Here is a 12069-nt window from a genome sequence, read left to right as displayed (position 1 = left end):
ATACATTACGTTTATGTTCTGTCGTTGTTGATTTTTCTACAGGGTTTACATGCTTTTTATGCTATATGCTCAATTTCGAAGATTACTCTCTTAATCTTATAAATCTCAATGTACACGCTAAATTTTAGACTGTCTGCTCCAACAAAACCAAATTTTGTTTGAACCTAATTTATTCGGAATTTAAATGTTGAAAATATCATGATTAATTTTATTTAAAACATGACAATACTGACGTCATTACGCAGATAAGTCGGAACCATAAAATTATTAATTGCACAGTTACGTACTTCTAAATTTCTTCCCTTGTCGTGCTTTAATGTTATCAACACATCCTCATGTTGGCGTTACGCTGACGTCACGTCGGCCTACTTTTTGGCACATTCATTCACCTTTTTGGTACTTTGTTGTTGTTTTTTAAAGACCAATTAGAATCAGAATGATTTACAGCAGAACTATGTGTTTAAATATTTAAACACGACAGAGACATTATTCGCCTTGAAATAATTTTACGAGGGCGTATTATGCCTTAGATGCAGTTCAAACTGTCATTTACCACAAAATCTCATTAAGAGCTGATGGTACTTACGTTATTCGAGAGGTAAATCATTCGCAAGAGTAGATAAGCACCGAATTTAAAATTATGAGTGCAACTGGAGCGCAGATGAGTCCATTTCTTTGCACTTGTATGTTCGTTTAGCACAAACGTTTGCCATATTTTTTTCCGAACACCTTTAAGTTAATTTCATCAAATACAGAAGGGTTATTAATTACTATATATCTGACACAACTTGATAATCTTCTGTCATCAGACAACAGAGATGCCATTTATAAATACCTTATTTGGGGCAATTGCCGTACCTCCGTAATATCATTCAGAACATTAAATATCTACCCATGAAAAAAATACTTTAAACTCATATTATTTATCGTTGTTTGCACTAAGTTTGAGAATAAGTATAGGCAAATATACATATTAATGCCACATTATTATGTAAAAGTCTCTAAGACCTTTTGAGAAAATCTAGTCTAGACCTACTAAAGATAATACCACAGAAGCGCTGCATTCACTGTTCACCTTCGGATAAATGAACTACAAGGATGTACAAGGAAATTCATTGATGCAAGCATCAAAGACGCCGCCAAGTGTTGTGTCTGAAGTACATTTATTGCAATATGAGAAATCACCTAATTATTAGTTTGGTTAGTCTGACTGGTTACAAATTATCAACATTAGCACATGATACAATATATGTTATAAACTGTTTACAGCATGAAAAATAAGCACGATAGAAAAGTATAACCATGCAAAACAAATCCTCTACCTGCAATGACATTGACATTGCGAGTAGGTGATCCCTTTACATACAAAATTAAAGAATTTATTTCACCAACTAAGGTCAGCACCTGTGGAAAGTTCTTATATACAGGAGTATGTGTATGAAGTTTCACAGAAATGCAGCTAGTTGGGAAATGAGGAAATGTTGAAAGATAATTATTTCAAAGTTGTGGTTCACAAAACCATTATTTTTATTATCATATAATGTAATGAGTGTTTTCTATTCACTGATGAAGTTTCATGGTCTTTAGTCACATACATTATATATTTCAGAATGCAGATTATACAGATTTAATACAAACGGAGCAACTGACTAGTCATATAAAATTAATGAAAATATAAATTCAATAAGGAAATCTATTTGAAAATCACTGATGCTTTGATAAGTTATGGTCCAATGGCTTTTGATATTTCGATCTAACCACATTTTAAAGAAGTATTAACTTGTCACTGACAAATTCAGCCAAATGATGGCCCTTTATTGTACATCTTAGTTGACAGTGAATATCTGTAAACAATAAGTATATGACACATAAGCAAAAAAAAAGTCAAAGGTTAGAATCAAGATGAGTTTATAAACTATTTAGAAATATTCTGACCAGTTGTACATGTGGTCACAAATGGGAAACTCTATGCTTCAAAGTTAAGGTAACCATAACAATTATATAAATATACAACGGTAAAAGGAATCTGCAAAAATGCGCATTCTGAAATTACATCACTGTACCTATCAACAAAGAAAATAAGACAAAAGATTAACAATAAGTTAACAGCGGTACTTCCTACGTTCATTTAAACATATATATGCTTATTGATTCCTTTATTTAATTTGTTAATACGTTTTTTCAAGGAATTTTATGCAGGCAAAGTATAATTGTCCGTATTTTTCCGCAAATCACGCGTTGCAGTATGGTATATCTGCGGTGTGTTTTATTTATAGAAAATGAGATAGGTAAGTAGGTCATGCTAAGGTCAGAAATAGAAAACTTGACTTACAGAGTAACCTCCCTTATCAATAAATCGGATCAACATTTTGACGAAATTGTAAATTAAGAAAATATTTTCTGCTCTACAAATAAGGAGAGGAAAGACAGATAACATTGTTTTATATCACATAATAAATTGCATTACATACATTTCTTATGTTTTCTTTTTGCCATTTTTTGTTTAATCTCTAAAATCTATCGTGCAATATCGAGGGTCCTTTTACAAACTATTCACTGTGTTCAGTTTATCATTCCGAAACTATTCATTACCATCTTTACAGCCTCCAAAATAAAAGTGTATCCCATATACTCGACACCGCCTCCTGGCGGCGTCGAATAAAATATGAAGGATTTGAGAAAGTCATGTAAAATGCAAGCATACATATCAATGACACATTTATCAGTCTAAATCCATCATCAAATCCCCTTTATATATTTTTTCTACTTTATTATATATTCTGTTAAAAATATTATTAAAAATCTTAAACTGCTTAATTGACTGAAATGATTATCCACCAAAGATATAATTACATAGATGTTAAATAGAGAAAGAAACTATATAAGTTTTCTTTCGTTGCAATGCCTTTCGTACTTGTGTAATCATTTGCTGCCAGCAGGGTAAAAGGTTAACAGTATTTGAGAAAATGATGTTGTTTATCTGCAGATAAAAGTATTAGTGAATTATACATTTCAGGAAATGATATCAAGTTACTATTTCTTCAAGTCATTGCTTTTTATACGGGTAAAATTTCGATTCGACAGCATCCTTGCTATACTTTTTTAGATTGGGAAGTTGGTCATTCGCTTTTGATGAAAACTTAACTGTTATCATATGGCGATTTAAATTTGATATAACTGTTATTCATTGTGGTTTTGCAATAAGGAATACACGTCCATCACAATTAAATACATCAAATGAACATGAATCTCATTAATTGACAAAGCTTAGAACTATACACAACAAAAGTACGATCTTGTGGATTAGTACTTAATCAACCCGTGCTTCTTGTAGCATTTTGACTTCCATTTTTCTTGTTTTCTTACCTCAGACCTAAAGCCTCTTTTGAGACATATTTTCTGTTCATGCCGACAATCCCTTTCCATTTTTGACAATGGAGATACTTGCATTCTTCAGAACTAGATGTGCGTGTTTCCTGATTGCAAAAGAAAGGAATCGAGATAATAACTTTATTGACTGAATCTTTACGTAAAAGGGAGTATAGTAAAATCTTTCTTACTGTAGTAATTACAGTTTTGATCTTAATAAGAACACTGGTTATGTTGACAAAACAGAAAAAGCGAAAAAGAAGTTGATGATGCTCATGATAAGAACTATGTTCATGACAACGAAAACGAAAAGGCCAAAGAAGAAGTTGATCATGATCTTAGTAAGAACACTGATCATGATGACGAAAACGAAAAGGGTTGATAACGATGACGAAAAGGATTATGATTAGTTATCATGATTGCAGTAGTTGTATCGCAAAATCAAACTAACATTCTTTAACTTTAAACTGTTGTGAGAACAAACGTCAGAAGGAAACCTATTTCTAAAATCTTATGGCTTTTTCAAGAAATTAAAGTTTACTTGTAAGTTTTATTGACTCTAAAATTATGATAAAGTTATATTCTTATCATATGATGAGAATACACAAACGTCGCGAAATAATAAACCTAAATCTATCGCAAGTCTTGTGGAACATTATACAATTATCGACTTTTTCATAGGTTGATATCAGGATTTATCAACCCGAAAAGAGTGGGTTGATAAATCTTGATATCAACCTATGAAAAAGTCAATAATTGTTTTATTACAGTCATGAATAAATGTAAAGTCAGTCTTGTTATTACAATTGTAACTTTAATAAAGAAATAAGGAATAAATTTAGACCAAATCAGGTTGATATTGGTTTTCCAAGCACTTACTTCGATCTATTTTTATTTTCGTACTATATAATTTATAACCCAAGATAAGTTGATATGATATGTACTCATTACTTTTCGAACCGTTTTCAGCCAATCAGAGAAACAATAGAATACAGTCATGTAATAAAACATTTAATAACTGATGCCATAAAATTACTTTTGCAAAAGAAATTTGCCTTCTTATTATAACACTTAAATTGCCATTGTGTTTGGTTTATAACTTAAGTGAACTTTCTTCTTACTTTATTGTCAGCGGGTTCCGAGTCTTATGACATATATCATGTGCCTTAAATGAATTCGTGCGGTTCTGGCATACAAGGAAATAAACTTTCACGATATCAAGTTCCAACAATAAACAGATCAAGAAAATGTCAGATAATTCATTTGTTTGAATGACGTATGGAGAAAAATCGAATTAGTTGTAAATCTCATGTTTCTATAGATTTCAGAGACAGAACTAATAATGTTAAGTGTATACGCTCGATTGGTCTATTTATTTGATCTTTGGTACTTTTAGTATGGCATGTACGCAATGTTAATGGTTTACGTAGTTTTGTTTGAATCGTCTTTTATAAACGATAAATACCTCACATGCAAGAATTGTTTTAGTATTTTTTACAGATATTTTCTTTAATTACAGTCACAGCAAAAATATCTGCTGACTTTAAATATTTTATAAGTCAGTTGGATTTTTTTGCATGTGAGGAAGAGACTTACCCTATGCAAGGGGAACAACTTGTTTATAGAATGAAAATTGATAAGTGAACCTTAATCCTATCCAAGACATTTCAATAAAATGGAAGAGCAAAATCTATCTCAGTTACCTGTAGTTCTGCATGTAACAGTCCTCTATTTTTCTTTGATTTTCTTCTTTTTCTAGACATTTGTCTCATATTTTAACGCTTATATATAGGCACCATAGAATTTCTCTTCTATCAGTAGCTATATCAATATATTTTACCTTGTGAAACCTCTGTGGGGTTTTCCTGTTGTTGATGCTAGTGGTGCTTTTTTTTAAAGTTTGTTTGTTGACAAATTTCACTTTAGAAAATATATCAATTTCCTAGTCCTAGTTTTTGACTCCATATGACCCAGTTTCGAACTTAGCCTAGGAATCATCAAAATAAACATTCTGACCAAGTTTCACGAAGATAGGGCCATAAATGTGGCCTCAAGAGTGTTACAAGCTTTTCCTTTGATTTGGCCGGGTGACCTAATTTTTGACCCCATATGACCCAGTTTCAAATCTCTCCTTGAAATCATAGGGATAAACATTCTGACCATGTTTCATGAAGATAGGGTCATAAATGCGGTCTCTATGTTGTTAACAAGCCTTTCCTTTGATTTGACCTGATGACCTTGTTTTTGACCCGACATGACCCAGGTTCGATCCGGGCCTAGAAATCATCAAGATAATCATTCTATGCAAGTTTGTGTCAAATCAAAGCATAAATGAAATCTCTCTCTATACGACTGAAAGGACCAAACTAGATAATTTTGCTCCTTTCAGGGGCAGTAACTCCAGAACAAGATGGAAACTAGCATGTTTTCGAAAGGAACTGAGATCTTATTGTGACTTAAGTTGTGTGTAAGTGTTGTTAAAATTATATATAAAATGTCACTTCTATCGTGTTCACAATGTAAAAAATAACAAATTTTGACTCTTTCATGAATCTATCAGGGGCCGTAACTCCGGAACCTATGATTGGATCTGACAGATTCATCATGGAATCCAAGATTTATTGTTTTTAAAGATATTTTGCAAGTTTGTTTCAAATCTAACCATAAATGAAGTCTCTATATGGCTACAAAAGCCAAAATAGCAAATTTTGACCCTTATTCTGGAACCCATGATGGGATCTGGCCAGATTTCGAACGGAACCAAGATATTATGCCAATACAAGTTGTGTGCAAGTTTGATTAAAGTTGAATGCAAAATGTGGTCTCTATCGTGTTCACAAGCAAAAAATAGCAAATTTTGGCCCTTTAAGTGCCCATAACTCTGAAATATAATAAGACCTGGCCAGTTTTCAAAAGGAACCAAGATATTATGCAAATACAAGTTGTGTGCAAGTTTGATTAAAGTTGATTGCAAAATGTGGTCTCTATCGTGTTCACAAGCCAAAAATAGCAAATTCTGGCCCTTTAAGGGGCCATAGCTCTGGAATCCGTGATGGGATCTGGCCAGTTTTCGAAAGGAACCGATATATATTGTGCAAATACAAGTTGTGCAAGTTTGATTAAATTTATTGCAAAATGTGGTCTCTATCGTCTTCACCAGAAATTGTGAACGGACGGACGGACGACGTACAAAATACGATCACAAAAGCTATCCCTGTCATTACGTGACAGGAGAGCTAAGAAGATCCAGAATAAACTGGAACAAATCATTCCATGTGTTGTTTACTTTATTTCAATTTTTAATGACACATATATTGCATTCAATGTATACCAATGTGATCTCGTGAACACAAACACACATTTATATATACATTCTTGCATAAAAACTACTTTTTTCACTGGATCCGCCAATGTATAAACGGGAGAAAAATCGTGTGCAAACAAGGCAATTCACGTGCTGTTAATACATGATTTTTATTTTTGAAATGCTTTGCCAGGGACGTATGTATGTATTTCTGCGCAGACTGATATTTGGCATATGCATCTTGTTTCTTCCATAATAACCTCTTCTTGTAGCATTATAGATACAATGTAATCCATAGTATGTTTAGCTGTATTAGTTTCCAACCCCAAACGTACTGCCCCCATCAGTGTACGCTCTAGCTTCTCTTAGAGTTTACTCCCTTTACAAAGCGTCTGTTCAGTTATTGTAAATAATTGTGAATAAATAAGTATCGTGTAACTTGTGCTATTGCCCGTTTTTAGGTATTATATTAATGATTTCTGTTAGTATCAGTCGGTTTGTTTTTACCTGATTGTTCGCAGAATTCATATAATAATTAATTTTAAACCTGGAAAGCTAGTCACTAGCTTCGTACTCATCCGTACTCTGTTTGTTCGTACTCAAAATAATTAGAATGTAAAGTTGTTATTCTTAAAATAATTGTGTTCCTGTTTATCAAATTTTTAAGTTATATGCAAAATTATGTGTAATGTAACGTTTGTAATAACTAAAAATAAACATAAGATGCTCAAAAACCTTCAAATCACGCTTTTAGTAGTGTTGTTGTTATGTGTGCCCCGGTTATGGATATTTAAAACATGTTTACCGTTTCCAAGAACAACAAGAATGGTAAATAAAAAATGTACCGGAATCGTCAAGTCCTCACATATGAAAACAATGCATTTAGTCGTCGTGTAATGTTTTTTTATGCAAGAATAGCGACAATACACGTTTGTTTTGTGTATTAACGCCTGCAGAAGCCCTTGGGATATGTTTGTGACCTCGACCTTCGGTCTCGGTCACAAACAATCCCGCGGGCTTCTGCAGACGTTAATACACAAAAAAACGTGTATTATCCCTACAGTAAGGTAACAGATCTCAACGTAAGCTATCCATGAAGTTTTCACTAAGAACAACAGATTCTGAAGTATCCCTACAAATGAGACAGAGTTTGTATTATAGTTATACCTTTACAGCACTAAATTATATATAGTATGTGCAACAATACTCCTATGAAGTATGGAGTAGTGTAAATTTTGCTTGTCTCAGATCTTGGATGGTTTGGCAGTTTTACTTTATTTTCAGAGAAAAGTTGTTAATCTGTGTACCAGTCTGGAAGGAAGTTGTATTCTGAGTCACTGAGAGGCTTGCTACACAAGACTGGTTCACCTGGAGACCACTGCAGCAGATGGACTGTTCTGAAAAAGTAGAAAGCAAAAATAACCAACATATAATACCCTTCTGGAGCAATACAAAAACTACTTCAATCATATTTTGCCAGCAGATTATTGATAAAATAAAAAAATGGAAACTCCACAGGAGTGGAGTGCATAAGATATATGCAAATTAAAAAATACAAAAATAATCAAAAATAACATGTTTTGTGCAACAGTTTAAGAATGAGAATTGAAAATCGATAAAGATTGTTTATGTAGTAATAGCAACCTTTACTATGAATGTTTTAGAAGGTATACATTTAAGCAAACACTAAGTATAGTGTTTCATTTATTTTGTTCAGATAAAAAATTATCATCAGTCAAGAAACTTTTATAGAAAGTTACCTGTGATCATCAATTTTTACTGTAGACTTTATAAAAGATAGCAGCTGATCCAAGAAGTTGAAACACACATTTGCTTTCCATGGATTGCTTATATCCTGAAACAACAAAAAGGAAGGACATAATGGTGTGTACAGTACACATGCTTTATGAATTAGTAAAGTACACTAAACATATTTGCTATGACATTGTACACATTATTGAGAGAAAATATTGTTTTTGTCAACTGTTTCAGCCTTCGGAGCTGTTCTATGATGTGAAGTAAGTAAATACAATTTTATGAAGTGAAGAAATTTTGAGAGAGCAAGGTGGAACGATACTATTGAACAAAGTTAAGGAACTTCTGTTCGGTAGTTTCAAAGGTGATATTAATACTAGAAGATGCTTTTGTAGAAAAGGGCATATCTCCCCCAATGCATAGTGTCTCCCCAAATGCATAGTCGTATAGGTAGGAAGTCAATAGGGGACAGGAGCGAAAGTCAAACAGAGAGTGATGGTTGGCTGCAATAGGGATCATCAACTTGGTATGTCCAATTATCCCACTATGCTTCAACATTCTGGGCCTAGTGGTTCTCAAATTATGTTCAGGCCCCTTGACCATTGACTGAGTGACCCCGAAATCAGAAAGGGTCATCTACTCTGCATGTCCAATCATCCTATAAAGTTTTAACATTCTGGGTCAAGTGGTTCTAAAGTTATTGATTGGAAAGAGTTTTCTATGTTAAAGGGTCACTGTGCCCTTCACCTTAGCGTATGTGACCCCAAAATCGATACGGGTCATCGATACTTCAAGTCCTATCAACCTTGGAAGTTCGAAGGTTCAAATTTAAATGGTTTTCAAGTTATTGATCGGAAATGGATTTCCATGTTTGTCCACTGTAATCTTGACCTTTAATAGAGTGACCCCAATACCAATAGGGCTCATCTTCTCTGCATGTACAATCATCCTATAAAGTTGCAACATTCTTGGTCAAGCGGTTCTCAAGTTACTGACCGGAAATGATTTTTCCATTGTGTTCAGGTCCCTGCGACCTTGACCTTTGATGGAGTGACCCCATAAACAATAGGGGTGGTCTACTTTATCAATCTGCCAATCTATGAAGTTTGAAGATTCTAGGTCAAATGGTTCTCCAGTTATTGATCGGAAATGAAGTGTGGGGGAGACATAATAAACACTGGTGTTCTCAGACATACGACTATGGAGTGTTGGAATCTTGTGGCAGTTTTTGTTTTGGTCCATCGAAAAGAATCATCGCATGTTGAAACATGTAAAATGATGATAAAAATACAATAAAATGCTTATTTTCCAGAGAAAATAAGGAGGTAACATTTATTACTTCTGAACATGCACTGGACATAGGTGGTGTATTGTACCATTAGACATAAGACAGAACATACCTTGGCAATTTCTGGTAATTCCTTTGTGCTAAATGATTCCAGCCTGTGTACAATTCCATCATCGTCTCTGTATCCACACACTATCTCTGGTATACCTACCAGGAAACTCTGAGCCCACCATTTTATCAACTTGAACCTGAATTTCAAAATTTCATTTAAAAATGCTACATTAATTTCTAAAATATGCAATGATCAGAGAGAGAACTAAATATATTGAAACCTTCTCTGATGCACTGATGTTACACGGTGTGTCCAAGACTGATATATTAAAGCAATGCTTTATATACAAAGGCGTCAGTTAATGCTCTTCCAGTTCAGAGCGATCTAACTAGAGGGGCATGGTAAGAGAAAGCTTCCGTAACAGAGAGAGTGAAATCTTTTGAAAGAATTCTACTCTAAAGTAGGGTTTCGAACTAGCACAGGTAAGGCAAGTGATCCAAATCCGTCAACCTTCATCATTTAGCCATGGAAGCACCTAAAATCTGATGCTTCAGGTTGAATAAAATCTTGAAAGCAGATCCCTCGGAAGCACCATAAACAAGGCAAACAGTGAAAATTGCAGACTCTGTTTGATTGAGCAATAATTGAAAATACAACACTGTCCACGCCCCCTAGCACTGGCTTAAGCAATATTCAATCTTCAAACCTAAATGAGTTGAAATCAATGATCCCGAAGGACCAGAAAATATAACAACACTGAGAGGAAGTCGAGGCGACTTTTTTCCGGTCGCCACACAGCACTTAACACCCGCTGTTGTGAAGTAAATAAAATCTGGCTAGTAGATCCCTTGGAAGCACCGAAAACAAAGCAAACAGTGAAAATTGCAGACTCGGTTTGATAGAGACCGGTAGGAAGTTGGCAGTTGCAGCAGTTACAGCAGTTAAACACTGCGAATGAATGAAATGTCAAAAGGAACAACAAAGCTGAAAAAAATCCTTAAGTAGTAACGTGAAATCTACAAACAATTTTAACTGGGTTCAAGTGATAGCTACGGACCAGCGTGAAGTTATTACGCCCGACGCATAAACACCTATCGTACATAAATAGTGTTAAAGGAATCTTTTGCTATAAATTATTTCTTAATTCTATCATAAAACTGCCGTTCTTGTCATTTCTCGGGGGTATTTTAACAGAAGAAAAAACAGAGAGATTCTCTCGCTAACGTGCTGCTTAAACACTTTTTATATATGCGCATTCCGTGGATGAGCGTAAACTTATTACGGCCCAAAAACGGATAATTCAAAAGGAAATGACGTCAACGTGACAAAACAACGCAGACATACCCGCGCACTTCATGAAAATTTAATGCATTCAGGAATAAAGTTTTCGTTTATTAGTTTTTACATGTTTTATGCTAGAAAAGCGTTAGCGCATGTTCATTTCGTATTACAACATCATAGAATCCCTTGGGATATGTTGCTTCCCGCGCCCTACAGGGCTCGAGCACCTACTAATCCCTCGGGATTCCACAGACGTTAAAACACCGAGAAAAAAAAAAAACATGCGCTATCCCTATATTCGCATTGATTTTTCAGATAAGATATTGGATTTATATGTATTACATATTTCTTCACCGTGTTTTTATCATCCAACAAACGTAACTTGTATGCGATAATTGAACAGAAATCTACAGAACTGAACGCATATAATTATATGTGTCCGCTTATAGAACATAATAATATTATAAATATCGAATATAGACACAAATCTACTGCCATACATATCCCTTATAATTTGCTTGCATTTTAGAATATTTTTTTCCCTATTTTTGCTGGAAAAGTGCAGGCCCGGGCCTGTGGTGCCTACAGGGCGCTATGACAATGAAGTCTACATTGTAGTTATTCCTATTTGGTTAAAGAAATGTACGTTTTCACTTGATCTTAAAAAAGCCGCAGCGACATAATTTCTTACCAGTTTTTTTTTAAAGAGCTTTATATTTTAATGCAGTTTTTTATTGTTGACGTTGACCTGTAAACAAATTACACATATTACTTTCACTACAACATAGGAATATATAAATTATAATTTCCCATTTGAATACTAAAAATCTCAATGAAAAACATTGCATACACATATTCGAAAAGAGCTCAAGAGGAAACCAGACCCTACCCAGGATGGCCACCACACGGGCGTGGTGGGCGTCCACCCTCTCTAAAACGCCCTACCGGTGGCACCCTAGTTTCTTCTACTGTTGCGGGACTGGACCCCGACACAGAAACTCGCCATTTTACGTTCAGGCC

General features: G+C 34.3%; 1 protein-coding gene across 1 annotated transcript in view; it reads right to left on the bottom strand.

Annotated features, from left to right (window-relative positions):
• Window positions 1–6638: 6638 nt before the first annotated feature.
• LOC128549468 (decapping and exoribonuclease protein-like) overlaps window positions 6639–12069 on the bottom strand; it is a 21705-nt gene continuing 16274 nt past the window's right edge. The window contains exons 6-8 of the mRNA XM_053526109.1: window positions 9829–9964; window positions 8434–8528; window positions 6639–8070 (exon numbers count right to left, since the gene is read on the bottom strand). Coding sequence (XP_053382084.1) covers window positions 7968–8070; window positions 8434–8528; window positions 9829–9964 — 334 coding nt within the window. The 3' untranslated portion in view covers window positions 6639–7967. The remainder of the gene's footprint in view (window positions 8071–8433; window positions 8529–9828; window positions 9965–12069) is intronic.

Source organism: Mercenaria mercenaria, chromosome 2 (genome assembly GCF_021730395.1).
Source record: "Mercenaria mercenaria strain notata chromosome 2, MADL_Memer_1, whole genome shotgun sequence".
Taxonomy (NCBI): Eukaryota; Metazoa; Mollusca; class Bivalvia; order Venerida; family Veneridae; genus Mercenaria; species Mercenaria mercenaria.
The sequence above is the reverse complement of the archived record's forward strand: the minus strand, read 5'-3'. Positions and strand labels throughout refer to the sequence as shown.